At 42.8% G+C, this 22,116-nt stretch overlaps 1 protein-coding gene across 10 annotated transcripts in view; it reads right to left on the reverse strand.

The window, feature by feature from the left end:
• LOC140425573 (transcriptional-regulating factor 1) overlaps positions 1 to 22,116 on the reverse strand; it is a 322,969-nt gene that overhangs the window by 73,563 nt on the left and 227,290 nt on the right. For 7 of the 10 annotated variants that reach the window (XM_072510059.1, XM_072510041.1, XM_072510032.1 and 4 more), the window contains 6 exons: positions 19,006 to 19,272; positions 12,944 to 13,307; positions 11,578 to 11,638; positions 7,163 to 7,302; positions 4,972 to 5,075; positions 3,297 to 3,372 (listed from right to left, as the gene is read on the reverse strand). In XM_072510059.1, coding sequence (XP_072366160.1) covers positions 3,297 to 3,372; positions 4,972 to 5,075; positions 7,163 to 7,302; positions 11,578 to 11,638; positions 12,944 to 13,307; positions 19,006 to 19,272 — 1,012 coding nt within the window. The remainder of the gene's footprint in view (positions 1 to 3,296; positions 3,373 to 4,971; positions 5,076 to 7,162; positions 7,303 to 11,577; positions 11,639 to 12,943; positions 13,308 to 19,005; positions 19,273 to 22,116) is intronic. The other 3 variants (XM_072510094.1, XM_072510103.1, XM_072510077.1) reach the window with 2 other exon arrangements.

Below are 22,116 nucleotides of genomic sequence, written 5' to 3' on the forward strand. Positions count from 1 at the left end.
GCATCCAGCCCAGAATGGAACACCCGTCCTACCCATCCCTTCCTTAACCTGACCTGCCACCTTCAGATGTGTCTCCTGAAGCATGTCTGCCTTCAGTCCCTTTAGGTGCGCGAACACTCAGGCCCTCTTAACCGGCCCATTTAGGCCTCTCACATTCCACGTGATCAGCTGGATTGGGGGGCTTACACACCCCCCCCCCCCTCGACTAGCCATCTCCTATCTTAGGCCAGTCCCGTGCCCGCGCCTGCCGCACCCTCCAGTCCCCCAGACGGGGAACCCCCGCCCCGACCATCTCTTCCATGTTCAGTTCCCCCTCGGACAGTGCAGCAGCAACCCTAATGTCCCCCCCCCTCCCCGCTAGATCCACATCTAGCACTTTTGCTCCCTCCATATTACTTCCGTGAGCCAGCTGACTTCTGCTGACGCCGGCTTCCCCCGCCTTCCCGTTGATCTCCCCGTGTGGGAGTCTCTCTTCCTCCTTACCTCCCTCCATCCCCCACCCCCCCCAGCACGGGAAAAAGCCCGCGCTTCCCTGAGCCAGCGCCCCCCCCCCATGGCGCAGCTCCTTTTGTGGCCTTTGTCTCAGTTCCCCCATCCCAGAGTCTCACCTCCCTCCAGCACCCACGCCCACATTCCCCACCACCTAGTCTACAGAAAAAAAAAAGAATTTTAACCAGAACTCTACCCACATCCCCATCCATCATCCCACCCATGAAATATTCTTTACCCATATTTACACCCCCGTATACAGCCAACATCCCCTCCCCCCCCACCCACAGCCCCTCAGTTCGAGTCCAATTTTTCCGATTGGATGAAGGTCCAAGCCTCTTCTGGCGTTTCAAAATAATGGTGTCGGTCCTGATAAGTGACCCACAGTCGCGCAGGCTGCAGCATGCCGAACCGGACTCTTTTTTTGTGCAGTACCGCCTTGGCCCGGTTGAAGCCAGCTCTCCTCCTTGCCACCTCCGCGCTCCAATCCTGGTAGACTCGGATCACTGCATTCTCCCATCTCCTGCTCCGCACCTTCTTGGCCCATCTCAGAACACTTTCTTTGTCCGCGAAGCGATGGAACCTTGCCACTATCGCCCTTGGCGGCTCATCAGCCTTGGGTCTCCTCGCCAGGTCCCGGTGAGCCCCTTCCAGCTCCAGGGGGCTCGGAGAGGCCTCCGCACCCATCAGCGACTGGAGCATCGTACTCACATACGCCCCGGCATCAGCTCCCTCCACTCCTTCGGGGAGACCCAGGATCCGGAAATTCTTCCTCCTCGACCTGTTCTCCAGGACCTCGTGTCTTTCGGCCCACCTCCTGTGCACCGCCTCGTGCGCCTCCATTTTTACCGCCAGGCCCAGGATCTCGTCCTCGTTCTCATTCGTTTTATCCCTCACCTCACGAAGCTCCACCCCCTGGGACTTCTGGGTCTCCTTCAGCCCCTCGATCGGCAACAGCATTGGCGCCAGTACCTCCTTTTTAAGCTCCTCCACACAGCGCTTATGGATCTCCTGCTGGTCCGGCCCCCATGCTGCTCGATCTCCGCCCTCCGCCATCTTGTTTTTTCCCCCTCATTTTTGCCGCTGCTCCAGAGCCTCTTTCTCTGACGCCCCACCGCTAATTTCCGCCATACAACGTAAAGGGGGACCTTACTTCACCTTCCCACACGGGATTCAATCAAAAAATTTCCGTTGGGGCTCCTCTGGAGAGCCCAAAAGTGCGTGATAGCGGGAGCTGCCAATATGTGCGGCTTAGCTCCGCATCGCCGCAACCGGAAGTGTCGTTCGATGTTTTTAAGGCAAAGGTAGATAGATTTCTGACCAGTAAAGCAATAAAAGGTTACGATGAGCGGGCGGGTAAGTGGAGCCGAGTTTACAAAATGATCAGCCATGATCTTATTGAATGGTGGAGCAGGCTCGAGGGGCCAGATGGCCTACTCCTGCTCCTAGTTCTTACAGGCTGTTCCTGACGACGGGTTATTCTGGTCCCCTGCTGGCGTTTTCTGACGATGAGGGGTGCAGTCTCTGGGAAATCCCGTTGACAGCGGCGGGATGGGTGGGTAAATCCCACTGGCAGGCCTCCTCCGCCGCCGAAAAACATGTGGGGGGTTGGTTGGTAAATCCCACCCTTTGATTCGAATATGACTTTTCTTCAAAGCTCTGGGCTCAGAAGAAGAGAAATATTTAACAGTGTTACCTCTGTTTCACCCTTCACAGATGCTGCCAGACATGCTGAGCATTTCCAGCAGTTCTGTTTTTAATTCAGTTTTTCCAGAATCAGAGTATTCTGCTTTTCCTTTACAGATCCTGGATATCGTGGCCAATACTTATCCCCGAATCACCATCACAAACCATTATCTGGTCATTATTATATTGCTATTTGTGAGAGCTTGTTGTGCGCAAAGGGGTTGCCTCTGTGATGAAAGCAAGAAATGTTGATCGGTAGCAAGCAGTTTAGCTCTAGGCTTTTCTCATCTAACAAGGACAGCAGAGTTCCAGGTTGTGCCTGAAAGGGTCTCTCTCTCTTTTTCTGAAAGGAAATCTCTACACCAAAGTACAGCAAGTATCACTCTGTTTGCTAACTTTATTTACAAGGGCTTCTGACCTGGAACGGGCTTTGCTTGATTAGAGATAGAGAAGGTATAACAAACAGTTGAACTGTTTCCTTTTTCATTAAGACGTGTTCATTATAAAGCTATTTTCTGTGATATTAATATGTTTAATCCTGTGTTAATAATAAAGTTTGTTTTCATATAAAAGATCCGTATTGTGCAATCACTCCTGAAGCGCAGTATCCTTTCCTCATAATTTCACAAATTGAAACATTGTTGGACTTCTCATCTGGTTTCCTGATGCAAATTGGGGTCCTGTAACACCATATTTCCTTGATCACAATAGTGTAGTGGCAAAACAACAAAAGGCTGAAAAAGCCTTTTAGGACATCAACGGTGAGCCTGGGTCACTGTCCATGTGGAGTTTGCACATTCTCCCAGTGTCTGCATGGGTCACACCCCCACAACCCAAAGATGTGCAGGGTCGGTGGATTGGCTACGCTAAATTGCTCCTTATTATTTAAAAAAGGACATTGAGTGTGTGAAAGTCACTATATAAATTCCTTTTCTTCTGTAGCACTTGGCTATTGATTCTGCCATCAGCATGATCAACATAATGTTCAAAACAAATAATCATTACTTTCAATGTACTTATTGCAAAACGAGTGACAATTATTTTGATAAGTCAGCATTGATGGCTGCAAAATCCAATGTTCCCAAGAGAACACGACAGTAGCTGGAAGGCAAGTTACATACCAGCATAATGATAATCTGCCAGTGGATGAGATTTGGTTTTAATAGGCATTTTCATCAGTAATATCTCCACAGCCACCTACCAAAAAAGGAAACAGAAATACTTTAAAACAGCCAGACATGTATTCAATGTTTTGGTCGCATCTTTAAGGGGCACAATTAGCAAATGAAACAGAACAGGGGAGCATAGCATGCTTTATGTTCAACCCATTAGAGAGACCACTCCATTAGGTTATTCCTGATAGTACATTCTTGGCACGATCAAAATGATTTACATTCTCTTCTGTCAAATTCAAGTGCAGTATTGCAAAGAATTTATTCCCCCATAATGAACTATGAATTATCCAAAACCTCTGCCAAAATATTTTTGGGATAGCTAATTTCAGTCCTCTGGCACATTTAATGCCACATCATCACTCTTTCATAAAATCTTTTTCAAACAATACACCACATAAACAGACAGGAAACTTGAAAGTATATTTGAATCAAATAAATTAGTTATAGCATAAGTGAAGGAGTTAAACAATTATTCAACCGTGAAAGTTATACTATTGGTCTTACATCCTTCTCTTTGGGATGTCAGTAAAAACACTACATTAAACAACAACTTTAAACATTTAGTACTTGCTCTTTGCTATCCAATTTAAAACTTTTGGAACCCGACTACTTTACATTTAGCAGCTAAACTGGTAGTCTAAATAAAACACACAGATGCCAAACAAAAACACTGAACGACATCTATGCATTTTACTGTGGAAAGCAACAGAAGTCTGATTTATGTGGTACAATCGCCTTTTCCTTTTGCAATTTTCCTTTCCTTTTCAATTCCCTAATTTTGACCATTATTTGTTGTCACTATCCAATGGCAGGGGCTTGATTGATCATTGCTGTGATCCACACAATGTCCTCTAAATTTTATCCTGTCAGACATACAGACAAAACAAATAATCACACAGGAAAAAATTAATCTTTTGTTATTTAAATTCTAATCAATAAACAAAGAACACTACAGCACAGGAACTGGCCCTTCAGCCCTCCAAGCCTGCACCAATCATAATGCTCGTCTAAACTAAAACCTTCTGCACTTTCGGGGTCCGTATCCCTCTATCCCCATCCGCAACTCCACCAATCTTACTAATCAGACCAGCTACATTTTCCTCCAAATCATTTATATATACTATGAACAACAAAGGTCCCAGCACTAATCAATGTGAATTTCCAATGCTTTTAATTTTTACTTCACATTTCCACAATTGTCTTTTTCTTCTTTTATCTAGCCAATGCATGCAGACAAACTATAAATAAAGATGCTTTTCTGGAGGGTTGTTCCTCAGGCCCATGAATTATCTCTACAGTTAATAAAATATAAACATTTCTAGTTTTGTAAAAGGTACAAAAACATAGTTGCCAAGTGGTTTTATCAGCAGACCTTCCACAATTGTACTTTTAGTAACATAACAGATAACCACAGTCCTGGGGAAGTTAAATAAAAATAATTTTGCTGTTCTAAAATGAAATGGAAGCATTTGGTTTTAATTACAAGCAGCTGTAAAATGTATTAAAATCTGTACCACCTGCTGTGAATGCATTTTATAAAATGTTAAATACGTGTTGGAAAAGAATCATGCCATCTCAGTTAGAAACCAGCAATTGGAGCATGGTTTAATATTGTACTTACCAAAATGTTACCATCTGCCTCAAAAAGACAATGTAGGGCAAGTTCTCGATTTGTCCCACCTCCTGGTAGCACACTAGAGCAGGCCATATTCAGTAGATCTTCCACTGTAAAAGATACAAAAATCAAGTTAATACAATTTTAAATGATTGTCAACTTCATGCACAAAATCAAGTAATAGAAGATTCTCTGCTATGATTAAAAGCACACAGGAATTTTCCTAGTCCACTATTATTCCTTCACCAACAACAGAACAGATAACTGATTTTTATTTTTTATTTATTTTTTTTTTTTTAAATCACACTGGTGTTTGTTGGATTTGCTGTGCATAAATGGTTGCTTTCACCTGCACAATAGGGCATCACGGTAGCACAAGTAGATAGCACTGTGGCTTCACAGCATCAGGGTCCCAGGTTCGATTCCCCGCTGGGTCACTGTCTGTGCGGTCCAGTCTGCACATTCTCCCCATGTCTGCGTGGGTTTCCTCCGGGTGCTCCGGTTTCCTCCCACAGTCCAAAGACATGCAGGTTAGGTGGATTGGCCATGATAAATTGCCATTAGTGACCAAAATGGTTGGGAGGGGTTATTGGGTTATGGGGATAGGGTAGAAGTGAGGGCTTAAGTGGGTTGGTGCAGACTCGACGGGCCGAATGGCCTCCTTCTGCACTGTATGTTCTATAGCTCCAAAAGAACTCCAAAATCTGTGAAGCGCTTTTGTATATTTTGAGGATGTAAATGGCAATATGTACAGGTGAGTTTCCTTTTTCTGCAAGTACATAAGAAAATATAACTTGTGCTTTCATTAAAAAATTGAATTGAATTCTTTAAACTGGGCTGCACTAAAACAAATACCAGTGGGTTTAATTGATGAACCAGCTAGTAAGTATTTAGCTATCTCACATCCAACAATAAAGTTTTAAAAATGTCATGATTTCCCATATATGTTCAATTTTGGGCAATATACATTTTTAGTAAATGATTTTGTTTTATTAGATAATGTAATTTTTTAAGTTTAAAAACAAATCTTTGATAATATACCAGCGCTGTGTACTGCAATTAATTGTAAAATGCGATTTCAGGTTGAAGTTCTTGAAGGATTGAAGGGTACATTCGTATCCCAGCCGCACTGTCAGAGATAAGATACCAAGCAGAGGCCAGAGAGTATTCAACAGGGGGGAAAAGGGGAGAGGGTAATAAAAATCCTAACTTTGACCCAGTGATAGCCTCAGGCATGGTACCTGAAGTAAAAGATAGTGGACTCACTCTTTTCAAAACTGAACATGCCAAGATACAGGATAACAAATAAAAGGAGAAAGAAAGTCAAATTTTACTCCTCTCCTCCAAACAACCCACCCCTGAATTCTTATTTCCTGGAGGTGGAAACCCCTACTGACTGTCTAAACACAGGTGGCCTGGCAGCATATTACTGAAGTGGCCATTATTTATCTTTGTTTGGGCAATGCCTTGCCATCGGAAATCCACGCAGGCACTTAGTAGAGGAGCAGGAATACAATTATACTCTTCTCCTCTCCAAGCCACAGGTGTCAAAATACTGTTAAGCCCAACGCGATCACCCAGCTCAAGATGGACCTGCCTGCTCTGTCTCGTTCAGTAGCACAACACACAATGCATGTTCTATCCGAGATAGTTGGATCTATTTCAATTTTTAAAAAAAAGATATTTCAAAAAATCTGGGTGGGAATAAACATTTTTAAAATATGTCCATTTGATCAGAAATTAAGTACTTTCTAATCTCACCACAACTCGACAGATATTTTGACATTATGTGGATTTGGAAATTGGTGAAGAGTCAGGTGATGTCAGTATCTGATATGTCAGCTAGTGGCTCCAAAGTGTTGGTGCCTTTTGGGTCCTGGATTCTGACCACGGGGGTGTCACTGGCTGAATATAGTACCCAGTTGTAACTGAATTTAAAAATAAAATCATCAATGCCATCCCAAATGGCATCCTGAACCACAAGAGCAATCAGTTATTGCCAATTAAGTTGCTTTTGGGGGTCTGTAACACCATGGAAATAATATTAAAACAGAAGCTTGCATTAGATATTAAAAAAGGCTTTAAATATAGAACCGCAGTTTAGATGAAGACTTACTTGATCAAAGTATTCCCCAATGAAACTATTCTATGTAACATGCTGAGATGCAAAGCAATATCTGCTGCAGAGTCACTATACCTTTTTGCTGGACTTCTGGGTCATCCAGATCACACCAAGGCTTCCACATCAAGTCAGCTTTGGAGACATCTTTTTCAACCAACGCCCTGTCTTGCATTGTTGGGATCGCTGCTTGAAACCGCAATCCCATATTGATTCGTCTAACAGAACGAAGAATAAATACGTCAGTATTTGTGAGCACAGATTAAATGGTTACAAAATAAGCTGATTCAAATTTCATTGGCTAGGTCCACATTTCACAACCCTTCTCTGCAGAAAATTTTAATCACAATCCTCTGTACGCCATATCAGACAACATCTCAAATCAAATGCTGTAAGGGTGAAACAAACAATGTTTAGATTTCGTTAAAACAAATAATAATTACACTTCCTGCTGAAATTCATCTTTTACACAGCAATGAATGTCAAATGAATTTTCTCAATGAGTATGGAATCAGTTTGAAAACCTTGCTACTTCTCAATTGGGTACCTAAACAAACATAAATTAAATTATTCACATCTTACCAAAGCCAGAATAGCGCCAGCAATGTTTGCTCTTCTCGCCCCTGCACCATTAATTCTGGTATCCCCAAAAGACCGATCCAGAGTCCTTTCCTATCTTTCTTATTTCTAATGGTCTGGAAAGAAAGCGTCAGTTTCTACATGTACACTGGACGCTTTGCATCACCACCAAATCTCTTTGACTCTTCCAAATTCAGTAAAGTGCCACTCTGCTTGCCCAGCAACCAGTGAGGAGAAATTTCCATCAACGAAACATTGGCGATAGCCTCCATCCTCCGAACAAGCGGAGGCCAAATGAGACAGTTTGCAAACTTGGTGTTGGATTTAACCCAAGATGCTCCCAACCACAAATCTGTGCCATCATGAAAACTGCATATTTCCATCTCAATAACATCACCCGACTCCACCTCTGCCTCAGCTCATCGGCTTTTGAAACCCCCATCCTCCTTTGTTACCTCCCATTTTGTTTAATTTCACCAAACATTTCACATTTCCAAGCTAATCGGCCTGGCTTCAACTTTAACGATACAAAGCAACAAGGCAACGTTCTGCCAAGGTTCAGATGTCATACCATTTCTTGGTTAATTTCTGTCTGAACCATCCTAAGGCATTCCTGGCTGACTCTTAAGAAAATCTGATCTCTCAAAACACTACTGTCGCATGTCCGAACCCAGGTCCTGTTCACACGTCATCGTTGTGCTTGCTGGGCGGCACGTTGGCGCAGTGCTTGCTTTCCTATATTGGTTCCTGGTTAAGCAGTGGCTTGATTTTAAACGTCCTGCATGGCCTCACTGCTCCCTATCTCTGTCACCACCTCCAGCCCCACAACCCTCAAAATATCTGTACTCGCCTACACCTGGACTCCAGCAACCGATATTTTAGTTTTGCACCACTGGCGGTCCACCCTCAGCTGCCCAGGCTCAAAACTCCAGAATTTGGAAGGTGCAGTCCAAGGCGCCTTGGTGAGTCGCTGCAGTCCATCTTGTGGTTGGTACACACTTCTCCCATTGTGCATTGGTGGTAGAATGTACGTGGTGCCAATTAAGTGGCTGCTTTTTCTTGGATGGTGTCGAGCTTCTTGAGTGTTGTTGGTGCTGCACTCATCCAGGCAAGTATTCCATCACACTCGTGACTTCTGCTCTGGAGATGGTGGACAGACTTTGGCGAGTCAGGAGGGGAGTTACTCACTGCAAGATTCCTGGTCTCTGACCTGCTCTTCTGGCCACAGTTTCTATATGGCTAGTCCAGTTGGTCAATGGTAATCCTCAAGCTGTTGAGCATGGGGGATTCAGTGATGGGAATGCAATTGAATGTCATGGGGTGATGTTTAGATTCTCTCTTGTTGGGGATGGTCATTGCCTGGTACTTTTTTGGCGTTAATGTTATTTGCCACTTATCAGCCCAAGCTGGAATGTTGTCCAGTTCTTGCTGCATTTCAGCATGGACTGCTTCCGTATCTGAGTTACAAATAGTTATGAACAGTGCTGAACATTGTGCAGCAAATATTCCCACTTCTGACCTTATGTTGGAGGAAAGGTCATTGATGAAGCAGCTGAAGATGGTTGGGCTGAGGACACTACCCTGAGGAACTCCTGCAGTGATTTACCGGTGAGGAGATGATTGACGTCCAACTACCACAACTTTCTTCCTTTGTGCGAAGTATAAATCCAACCTGTGGCGAGTTTTCCATATGATTTCCATTAACCAGTTTTGCTTGGGCTCCTTGATGCCATACAGTCAAATGCTACCTTATGTCAAGGTCAGTCAATCACACTTCACCCTGGAATTCAGCTCTTTTGTCCATGTTTGGTTCAAAGTTATAATGACGTTAGAAATTGAGTGGCCTTATCGAAACCCAAACAAAGCATCAGTGAGCAGGATATTGCCGCTGGATAGGATTGGTGTCAATGTGTTCCGTCACTTTGCTGATTAAGTGTCGACTGATTGGGTGGTAATTGGGTGGGTTGGATCTGTCCTTTTTGTTGCTACGACATAATGGAGCAATTTTCCACATTGCTGGATGCACACCTGTGTTATAGCTGTACTGGAACAGGTTGGGTAAGGATGCGGCTCATCCAGGAGCACGAGTCTTCAGTACTATTGCCAGAATGTTGGCAGGGTCTTTGCAGTATACAGTGCCTTCAGCCGTTTCTTGATATCAGGTGATGTGAATGGAATTGGCTGAAAGCAGAGGTGGGGGCAGAAATGGATCATCCACTCGGCACCTGCTGATGATCAGAAAGTCTTCAGCACTGATATGCGCGGCTCCCCATTACAGAGGATGGGGATGTTTGTGGAAACTCCTCCTCCAGTTAGTTTTTAAAATTGTCCATCATAATTTTTGACTAAGTGTGGCAGGACTGCAGAGCTTCAATCTGATCCATTCATTTTGTGTTTGCTTAGCACGGTCTATCGTTTGCTGTTTCTGCTGTTTGGCATGCAAATAGCCATATCCCGTAGCATCTTTACTTATACCTGGCATGCCTTCCGGCACTCTTCATTAAACAAGCTTGACGTAATGGGATATGTTGGGCCATGAGGTGTTAATTGTGGTTCAGTATAACTCTGCTGCCAATGGCCCACAGCATCTCATGGATGCCAAGTCTCGAGTTGCTAGGTCTGATCGAAATCTATCCCATTGAGCACAATCATAGTGCCACACAACACGATGGAGGCTATCCTTAACATGAACGTTGGACTTTGTCTCCACAAGGGTTGAGTGTGTGGTGGTCACTCCTACTAATACGGTCATGGACAGATGCAGGTGCAACAGATAGATTTGGTAGGACAAGATCAAGTCAGTTTTTCCTCTTGTTGGTTCCCTCACCACATGCCACAGACTCAGCCGGGTCAGTCAGTAGTGGTACTACCAAGCCACCCTTGTTGATGGACAATGAACAGAGTACCAATGCAACATTTTGTGCCCTTGCTTCTCCCAATTGGTGTTCAACATGTTGGAATACGGATTAATCAGCTGAGGGGAATGGGGGAAGCGCATAGGTGGTCAATAGCAGGCCGTTGCCTTGCAGACGTTTGATTGATGCCATGAGACTTCATGGGGTCCGAAGTCAATGTTGATCTATTCTCCCTGAGCGGTGACACCAAAATGAACCCAAGTGACTAAGGCTTTCTACAAGAGAAGCATAATTCGTCCCGGTCCAATTGTAGCTCTTTTGAGACAAAGTCCAAAATTTCATTAACTTTTTCTGTTTAATTCTTGGACCTGTGCACTAGCTTCTAATGATACATACATCGTTACTTAAATCACCGTACTCTTCACAGGCAACACCCTCCTGATTGTACACCATTGTGCGCCACCTCTGGGTGGGCCTGGACATACCCAGAGGTGGTGATGTCTGGGTCGCTGTGTGCAAAGTATGATTCCGTGAGTGTGACAACATCAGGCTGCTGTCTGAGAACAAGTCCCCAGATGTTAGCAAGGAGGGCTTTGCAAGATCGACAGGCTGGGTGTGCCATTGACTTTTCGGGTGCCGAGGTCAATGCTACGTGGCCCGGCTGGTTCACTTTTATTTTTAAAAAAAGACTTTGGAGCAGTCTGAAGCAACTAAATGGCTCGCTAGTCACCGTTACTGAGATTAGTTTCCAATTCTAAATTTATTCATGGAATTTTAATTGCACCAACTGCCATGGTGGGATTTGAACCATTGTCCCCATTAGTCTAGGCATCTGGATTACTAGTCCAGTTCCATGACCGCTATGCCACCGTATGGGATACAAATAGGTTTCCAAATATTTTTTGATATCCACTAAGTCCACGGTATTGTCAGAAGTATGAACATCCGAATTGTCAGTGCAGCACTGCTGTAGAATCTGCAGCTTTCGAGGGTGTTGGGAGAGAAGTGCACAAATCAGTTTCTTACTCTGTTAAATGATAGTTAAATTAAGTCACTTACGGTTCAATATCAACCGTCTGTTCACCAGGTCCAGGAGTTATTGTCACTGCATCAATACTATCTGAAACCAGAGCAAAGCAGTAATAAGAGGATATTCTTCAGTCATCTTTTAATTACAAACCACAGCCTATTCATAAAATTAACTCAAGAGTCATCAGTTAGTCTTTTCTTAAATACCTACAGGAAAGATCTGCTGGTACTTTTTAATCTGGCTTCCATCTAACCAGCCCTGGGAACTGTTGCTATGGAGTAACGGTGGGTTAATGGAATTGAGTACATATCAGGCATAATCTCATTGAAATAGACTCAATTCCATTTCCCCACTTTTACTCCATAGCCCTCGATACCGCTTTACCAACAAAAGACCCATCACGTCAATCCTTAAAATGTTTCGACTGATCCAGTATTCACCAGTGTGGGAGACAGAGTTCCAGATTTCTGCATGTCTTGTAAAATAATGCTTACTGAATTCATTCCCAATTGCTCCAGCTTTAATTTTAAGAGTTTGCCTCTTGGTTTTGATCCCCAGCAGAAGGAACTGTTCCATTTGCATCAACTCCAACAAATCTCTTTATTGTTTTAAACATCTCAATTAGATAACCCCTCAAACTTGTGAAAGGAATATAAATTAACTTTGTGCAAACGGTTCTCACAATTAACCCTTTAATCCACAGCACCATTCTGGTGAGTCTATCCTGTAGCCGGAGGCTGACCTATTCTCCCTGAGCAGTGACACCAAATTGAACCCAGTGCAGTCGCTGGTGTCTGACGAAGGCTTTGTACAAGAGAAGGACAATTCGTCCCTTTCCAATTGTAGCTCTTTTGAGACAAAGTCTGAAATTTCATTAACTTATTTTGTTTAAATCACTTTTCACTTAGGTGAAATGTTTGATCTAAATTTAGGATATCTGCTGTTACATTTTTATCCAGAAGACTTTGGTAGGCATTGAACATTGAGCGGTCTGTAGGATTTATCCTGCTACAGACACAGAATCCCATCATGCATCCTCTGAGAACCAAGACAGAATATAGTGCAAAGATATGCTTTCATTAAACTGGAAGTCTTCGCCCACTCAGCAAATTCGGTCATGAAAATGTATTACGTAAAGCTCAGGTACTTGGCCATAATCAAACAAAAAATATGTAAAATAGATGCAACGGTAAGTCAGTTAAAAGTTGTGTTTAGACTTTTCCTGAAGTGCAATTCAGCAGATTGAGTTAACCTGCTTGACTAGGAGAATTCCATGATCTAGAAAAATAAGTATCTTGAAACTCAATAAAATTAGAATCAAGCCAAATTAAAAAGCCGAGCTAATCAAATGAAAAGTTTGTAACTGCACAACAAAGTTAAATATGAAATACTCACGAGCTCGACCAAGCAGGATGCGTGGTGTTGAAGGGGTGATTGGCAGTGCAGGATAAGTACCACCATATGAAGATGAAAGGACATTGCTGAAAAGGCCAGAGCCCTGTCTCACTGGACTTAACATCGGGGGCGGTGTGTAGGGTGGGAGTTCATGTGTCCTGTCCAGCAGGTGATCTCCCATGATTCTGGGTGAGCGGAGCTGACTTTGGTACAGCGTAGCGCCAGGATATGAAGCAGAGAGGTTGACAGAAGGTGGAGGGATGTAGAGAGGCTCTGGCCTATGGCGATACTTCTTTTTGTCTTGCTGATATCTGTCGCTATCTTCTGTTTGTGAACCGCTGTGTTGACACTTTCGGACAGTTTCCTAAGAAGTTCACAGTTTGAATTTTATTGATTTTTTTGGGGTGAAGATTTTGAATGAAAGAAATGCCTTATGTAAAGTGTTAGTAAGTGTATAATATTAATTCCATAACCAGAGAAAATCAGAAAATGTTGTTCTGATTCCCTTTAAACGAAGGCAGTGTCCTTTATTTTCCAACCAATTATTTCCCCCTCATCTCCAACGTTAACGGTAGACTTCAGATCAGTTAATGAGATTAAACACAAAAAAAAGACTGTCAAAGGAAAACACATGTAAACAAGCAGCACTGATCATCCTTAGTTGCAGTAAGAGCAATCACAAACCAAAAATCAAGCTTGTTAAAACCAGAACACTACATCTGATTTGGTAATCCTTGCATGCATCAGTAGATTAAATAAAAATTGAAACAAACCCACATGCACACATACACACATCCCTCTGAAGGACCCATTAGCAGCAGCAAATAGTGCACCCTGAAGCTGTGCTTAATGATTCAACAGGCAATGTTACGGTACTCCTTCTAAAACAAGTAGAACAGCTGGCATTGGCATTCGATCACATGAGAAAGTTATCAACCCAAGGATTTTTGTGCACATAATTAAACCTTAATTTTTTTTTTCCATTTTTACCCTATGCCTCAGTAAAGCCAACAATCAGGAATAGCTGGACGGTTAACTTCAAAGAACCCACTGTTGTTTTGGTTCACTGCTGCTGACAGTGCTCATCGTTATCTGGTATGACGTGCAAATGGTATTCGCTTTCTCTTCTTTCCCTCCAACTGGAAATTCAATTCTAGAAGAATCACCTCATCCCACCAAGAATACCTGCTACTGGGCGAGCATAAAACAACAGTGATAGTTGCCACGGTACACAAAAGCATACCTGGTCAGCTAAAGGAAACTGTGTTGGCTGAAATTTCTATGGAGGATGGAAGTAAAGAAGAAATGTTTTTAATTTTACCTGTTTCTTTAATGATTTGTGATGCATCTTTTCATTTCAAAGTTGGACAGGAGCTAAGATGACATTATTTCTCTGAAATGCTCAAAATCACAGTTGAACAGAAGTCACTCTGAATATATGGTGATGGAAATTAGGTGGTCATATCTTTTTCCTACTCCGTGAAGTTCCAACAATTAATTTCTGGACTGATTCCAGAAGCATACAAAGAGGGTAATAATAATGAATTTTAATAGCGTTTAAAAGTACAGAATCAGTTCAACAAATAATTGAAGTGGTCAGGGATGAAGGAGGAATCTAGTTATGGAAGATGAAGATATGGCAGAGCTATCAAACAAATGCTTCAGTCATTTGTTACAAAGTATTTTTGGTAGGAATAATAATAATCTTTATTAGTGTCACAAGTAGCCTTACATTAACAGTGCAATGAAGTTACTGTGAAAATCCCCTCTATAAATATAAATGTACGACAGGAGATGTGGAACAATTATACATAAAAGAAAAAGAATTGATCCTAAAAAATATTGGAGGACGCAAGGTGGAAAAGTTATCAGACCCCAGGCACACACTGAAGCTTTTTTGAAAAAACTCATTCATAGGGTGTGGGTATCACTGGCTAGAGCCATGGACCTGGGCTTGATTCCCCGCTGGGTCACTGTCTGTGTGCAGTCTGCACACTCTCCCAGTGTCTGCGTGAGTTTCCTCCGGGCACTCGGGTTTCCTCCCACAAGTCCCAAAAGACGTGCTTGTTAGATGAATTGGACATTCTGAATTCTCCCTCAGTATACCCGAACAGATGCTGGAGTGTGGCGACTTGGGAATTTTCACAGTAACTTCATTGAAGTGTTAATGTAAGCCTACTTGTGACACTAACAAAGATTATTATTTATTGCCCTTGAGCAGATGGTGGTGAGCTGCCTTCTTGAACTTTTGCAGTCCACGAGTTGTGGGTACACCCCACAGTGTTGTGAGGGAGGGAGTTCCAGGATTTTCACCCAGTGTCAGTGGAGAAATGGTGCTATATTTTCAAGTCAGGATGGTGAGTGGCTTGGAGGGGGATTTTCCCATGTGACTGCTGCTCGTGACCTTCTAGATAGTAGTGGCCGTGGGTTTGGAAGATGCTGTCTAAGGAACCTTGGTGAGTTGCTGCAGTGCATCTTGTACACACTGCTGCACCATTGGTGGTAGAGAGAGTGAATATTAAGGTGGTGTGTGGGGTGCCAATCAAGCTGGCTGCTTTGTCCTGGATGGTATCAAGCTTCTGGATTATTGCTGGAACAGCACTCATCCAGACAAGTGGAGAATATTCCATCACACTACTGATTTGTGCCTAGTAGATGGTGGATGGGATCTGGGGAGTCAAGAGGTGAGTTACTCGTCCTAAGATTTCTATCGTCTGACCTGCTCTTGTAGCCACGGTACTTAGATGGCTCCTCCAATTTAGTTTCTGGTCAAGGGTAACAAGGATGTTGATAGTGAGGGATTCAATGATGGTAATGCGAGTGAATGTCAAGGGCTGACAGTTAGATCCGCACTTGTTGCAGATGATCATTGCTTGGCACTTATGTGGCGCAAATGAGGTCTTGTTGCATCTGAACATTGACTGCTTCAGTAAGTTTGATAGAAGGTGGAGAGAAGATGAAAATCGAGGTATTCAAAATCGTATCTTTTTAACGGAGTTAGTGGTTAAAATCTTGAATGCGCTGCCTCAGTCAAATGGTGGTAGGTTCAATTGAGGTATTCAAGTGGTAATTGGATTACTTTCTGAAAAGGAAGAACATGTTAATTCAGAGAGCCAGTGTAGACACAGGCATGCTGCTGAATGGCTTCTTTCTGTGCTGTAACTATTGTGAGTTCTGTGATTCTCAGAGATGGAAATGGCCCTGATCATAAACTTTCAATCCTCCTTTGATATGCAAATTTTGCCATGGTTGTTGAAAACAGACAACATTGCACCTATTATCAAAAGGGTAGATGAGATTAGCTTGGTTAACTACAGAGCAGTTAACTTCATGTCATCTGTGGGCAAATTATTCAGAATACACGCCTCACAATCAAATTAGTACTTGCGAATGCAAGGCATAACCAAGGAGATCCGGCACAGATTGGAACATAAACTGTGATTGAAAATTCAAAGAGTTTATTTTAAAGAAGTGGTTAAATACTGGCAATGCAATTGATACAAAGCGCACGGATTCTCTGAAGATTCTGGATATGCTTTCGCACAAGAGACTGGTTACAAAAATTCAGCTATCCTTTATGAAGTGCAGCAGCAAAACAAATAGTTACAGTTAACGGCTGTTGCTTAAATAGGAATTGTGGGTCAGTGCCACACCAATCTTGGTTCTCAACATATATAGGGCATGGAAGTTACAATGCCAAAATTTGCTAACAAAGATGTAGAAAATTTTGCAAAGAAATAGGTACAAGAGCCAGATTTATTTATTCTTTTTACTTAGTCTTTCAGGGAATGTGAGCATCACTGCTAAGGCCAGCATTTGTTACCCATCCCCAATTGCCCTTGATCGGAGTGGTCTGCTAGACCATTTCAGAGGGTAGTTAAGAGTCAAATATATTACTGTGGGTCTCGAGTCGTGTGCAGGCCAGACCAGGTAAAGGACATTAGTGAATCAGATGTTTTTTTTCCAAAAAACAATGGTAGTTTCATGGTCATTTTTACTGAGACTAGCTTGACATTCCAGATTTTGTTAACCATAATTTAAATTCCACCAGCTTCTGTGGTGAAATCGGAAGCCAAGTAGCCTGGCCTTCTGGATTACTAGTTCAGTGACATTGCAATTGGGCCACCATTTCTCCAATAGGTTAATGAAATGAACAGACAGTCAACATGTAATTTAATGGGGGGAAATGCGAGGTAATGCAGACAAAGTAAAAACAAGAAGTGGGAGTACAACAGAACAACGCTGAAGTGTGTGGCTGCCAGTAGGAGTATCCAGGGTTTCAAACACAATTCCTTGAAAATACAAGAGCAGATAAAGACATCAAGAGCCAAAAACATTTGGGGCGGAATTCTCCCAAGCCCTCGCTTGGTGTGTACAACCAGAAATAGGTTTCATGCCGGCGTGAATTTAGTGGGAACTTCCGCTGGTGCCCCCATGGCAGGTTAGAAAACCTGCCACAGGATGGCAGGAATCTCATTTCTATCCCGTTGATGGGATGCAGAAGGTGGCCTGCCACCCCTGAAACACGTGGTGTGCGGATATTGGGGCTCATCTGAACACAATGCCTGGGGCTGCCTCCGGAGTTCAGGGTGGAGGCCACACGCAACCTCGGGACACTGAACAGTGGGTCAGGAATGTGTCTGCAGCTAGACCTTCCAGGTTAGGTGTCCTGGAGGGAGGCCCATTCTCCAGCCTCAGAATGCTGCTGGAGGTTCATCTTTGTTCCGAAGGTCCATCTTCTAGTCTCCGAGTCCTCCCCGAGATCTATCTTCATTTTCAGGAGGTTTACCTTCTTTCTTCAATCGTGGGTCAGTGATGCTTGGGCACCATTTCAATGTGGCACCCGTACATGATGGTGAACTACGCACCTGACCCAGGCCTGACCCACCGCTGAATACGGCGTGAAGGACCCGGGTGCATAATTACTGAGGTTGGAGCCGTAAGATTTGGTGTGTTTTCCTGCCAGCTGCTGCAGCAGACGACATTCCACATTTGCGCCTCCGGCATGGCACTTAGTCTCACATTAAGAGAATTCCACCCTTGATTTGATTGAAGAGATACAGGACACAAAAGCAAACGATTCATAAATTTGCAGAAGTCAATGGCTAAATAATAATTGCAAACTTCATTTCTCAAAATCGAAGCTCGATCCTGTGCCACTGAAATGTTACATTTTGAAATGTATTTGAATTCCAGGTTAAAAGGGGGCTGCTTTTTACAGCTTCAACGGTAACACAAGATCATCTTTGGTTTCAATCAAAAATACAAACGAAAGTTTCTGACAACTGACAAAGATGTCATGGACCAAACCAGTGAAACAAAGTACGACACAGCAATTTTTGGAAAACGTCTTCAAAAAGGTTTCCCTCAAGAGCAGATTCAAGCACTTCCTTGAAGATGTGTGCACTACAATTACTATATATTTCTGGATATGTTGCTTAGGCATTGCTAGAGAATGCCTGGCTTTGATACATGCTGAGATTACCATGAATAATTTGCTGTCACTGGAACATTGAAGTGAAAGTCAATTGTGCATTCTTCCGCCTGACCATTACCTCTCTGGAAAAATTGGACTGAAGAGATTCCTGCCACAACTGAAGTTGCAATTCACTTGAAATACAGGAGTACAAGAGCTTCACTTATCAAAGTCACAAGCGCAAAAGGGCAATAGCATGCAGATAAAAGCAAACACAACAAACTTGATTTACACATGAATCCCTTTGCATCCCAGGGGAATTGGGTTTGGAACCACAAAATAATCAACAATCCACACCATGTTTGCATGCAGGACTTGTATGATTACATAAAGCTTAAACTAGTTTAAAACTGAACACCAACAAACTTTTATCAGAAAGATGCACCATCTATGAATGGCAATTTCACAATTTCTGAATGTAACCTGGGCTGGTAACCAAACTCCGATCATTTCAGTTAGTATTTTACTGGCAATCTGATCCTATTTGAAACTTGCAGCATAAGCCATGATAGTTTCCCACCAGCAAGCAAAGGGTTTCAAACAAAACACCATTGGCAGGGTTAGTTGCAAGAATGGCAGCACTCACAGAGGATGAGCAGGGTTGGGTCACTTTGGGAGCGTGTGGTGGAGAATCAGTCATCTTCATGAGAACGGGCATTTCGTCATCTGACACAGAGTTGGCAGGCTTGTCCTTTGCAGTGGTGCCCTGGTTGCTGGGCTCAGCAGGCTGAAGCTTTACAGGCACAGAGACAGGCATGATGATGGGCATGAGGTGATCCACCTCTTTAGGCTGCTTCTCTCCTTCATCCTGTACAGACAACCAAAGGCTTTCAGCCTCAGTTACAGAGGGGTCCTAGCAAAGCAACACACCTGAGACAGATCAGATAGGATCTAGCAGTTTAATAAAGTAATATACCCTCAGTTTCTAAAATGCAGTTGTACATTGTGAATTTTTAAAAATAAGTTGCAGGATGCTGCCATGCAAATGTACATAAAAGTCAAAGATCTGATGTACTTTGCATGATTGGCTTTGCTTCTGCAATGGATATTTATTTTATTGGATTTCAATGTGCACCGTTGATAAGTAATATTCAGTTTTGAGCAAGTCGATGCTTTAAGTAAAAACATGAATGAAATTAAATAAACTGTGCTCACAAAGCACGGGATGGTACAATTAAGTTATCCAAATATGTCAACCAAACATAAAACGGTTGCTCCAATAATACTGCACCACATTACTGTGCTGCAGGAAATTCGGGAAATCTAATGTTTCCTTTCAGCTTGCATTCTAGATAGTCATCCTGGCACACTTTTGGTGAGCCTCTCCCCTCCTGCCCCAGTTAATGCTCTCATTCTTCCCAGGAAAGATTCCAGCCCCTCCTCCTCCTCACCTTTCTTTGTGTTTCAATCTCCAGTTCACTGCATTTCCCATCCCACTGAACCAATCTCAACATCACTGTTTCCCATGTCCTGTTGCTAATGGAAGGGACCTTTATCCACTATTTACTGTAAATGGGAACTCCTTAGGAATTCCTACCGATAGCATGTAGCAGGCAGGGTTCCTTCTATTAGCATTAGGGTTGTGGAAGTAGCAGCACCACCAAGGGCAGAGCAGGGCAGCTTGGCCCTGCTGAGCTTAATCAGAAAAGGCAAAACATGTCGACCAAGTCCCCAAAGCATCATCGTCACGAGATGCTGATAATTGGCATGCATGAGACAATTATATCACCACCATAATCGTCTAAAAATTTATGAGACTTACAGCACATTGAAACAATGGTCAAATTGAGCAGTAGACACTGTATTGTGCTTCAATCTGCCATAAAGGCATGGTTTCTGTATTCTGTAAACATGCAGCAATAGACTATTTAATGAAAATAATTCAATTGGTTTAGTTAATGAGAATTAATTAAGTACCCATAAATGATGAATTCAGGTAATAATAAATCAATAAATTCCAGGATTCCACTCCAGTAGAGCAGTTCATATTCAATTTACTGTAAGAGTTGCCAACACATTAAACTGTTAAATATTATAATTATTTAGCAATCTCGCAGAGAGGCCACAGAAGACTATTATGTTCTCAGGATATGTTATGCTAACAAGGTCTCACTTTTTGCCATGGGAACGTAGAATATGCAAGTCAGAGGCCATTCAGCTCATGTAGTTGGTTCCAATCCATACCATTTTCTGTTCACCGTGCAATTTTCTTTCTCCTCAAGGTACTTATCCAATTCTCTTTTAAAAGCCACAATCGGATACTGTCTCCACGGCCCTGTCAGGTGTTGCCTTCTTACCACTTGCTGCATAAAAAGGTTTTCATGTCGCTTTAGCCAATTAATAAATCTGCATGTTCTGCTTCTCGAACCTTCTGTTTGTTTTCTTTTATAAATTTAGAGCACCCAATTCTTTATTTTTTCCAATTAAGGGATAATTTAGCGTGGCCAATCCACCTACCCTGCACATCTTTAGGTTGTGGGGTGAAACCCACGCACATACAAGGAGAATACGCAAGCTCCACACAGGGCCGGGGTCGAACCTGGGTCATCGGCGGCCGTGAGACAGCAGTGCTAATCACTGCGCCACCGTGTCGTCTTCTCAAACCTTCTGTTGATGGGAAGAATTTGTCTCCATCTGCATTGTGGGATTCCTCATGATTTTGAACATCTGTGCCAAATTTCAACACCTTCTCCATCCTCATAACTGAAGTCCCTCATCCCTCGAACCATGCTCATAAATCTTTTCTGCATCCTGTCCATAAAGCCTTCACACCCTTCCGAAAGTTCTGTACTCAAAATTAGACAATACTCCAGTTGAGGCCCAACCAATGTTTATAAAGGGTCATCATAACTCCCTTGCTTTTCAAGTTCATATCCCTAGAGCCTGATCTTAAAACACTTTCTCCACCTGTTCTGCCATGATTTGTGCATATACTGAAGGTTTCCCACTTCTTGCTCCTACATTAGAATTATACCCGTGAGTTTATATTGCCTCATTTATGATGATTTGTCCAAACAAAATAATATAATTTCACAGTACTCTCCATCCTACATATATGCCCATTCCACCAGTCTGTTGATAACCTCTTGAACTTGTCTGCCTCCCATTTCACTATACGTCCAAGTTTTGCGTCATCTGTAAATTTAAACTTGAGTGTACCTGCACAATGTAAGTTACTGATGTACATCAAGGAAAGCACTGGTCCTAGTACTGACCACAGGGGAACATCAGGGACATCATCCCCTATCCGAAAAACCAATGTCCACTACTACTCCATTTTCTGTTGCTCAGTAGCTTTGCATCCAAGCTGCCACTGTACCTTTTATTCCATAGGCTTCAACTCTGCTGGCAAGCATATGATGTGGCACTTTGGCAAACGTCTTTTGGAGATCCATGTACACCACATCAACCATTATTACCCTCCTTTCTATTAGTTCACCAAAAAAAATTTGATGTTGTTTCCCCAAGCCGTGATGAAACCAGCTTTTTGTCCAGTCCTAAAAATAGAAAGGTTCTCTTGTACACCAGAGAATGTAAAACGGGACTGCAGAAATGTAAGAATTTAAAAACAGGCCTTGCAATGTCAACTTGTAATTTCTCAAAATAACTGTTTAACAAGCCTATACTCGGGATTGTCAAATTTGCAAGCAGGCATGTGCTATCCTAAATGGGAAAGATTAAAATTACTGAGGGTCTC

Source organism: Scyliorhinus torazame, chromosome 1 (assembly GCF_047496885.1).
Source record: "Scyliorhinus torazame isolate Kashiwa2021f chromosome 1, sScyTor2.1, whole genome shotgun sequence".
Lineage (NCBI taxonomy): Eukaryota > Metazoa > Chordata > Chondrichthyes > Carcharhiniformes > Scyliorhinidae > Scyliorhinus > Scyliorhinus torazame.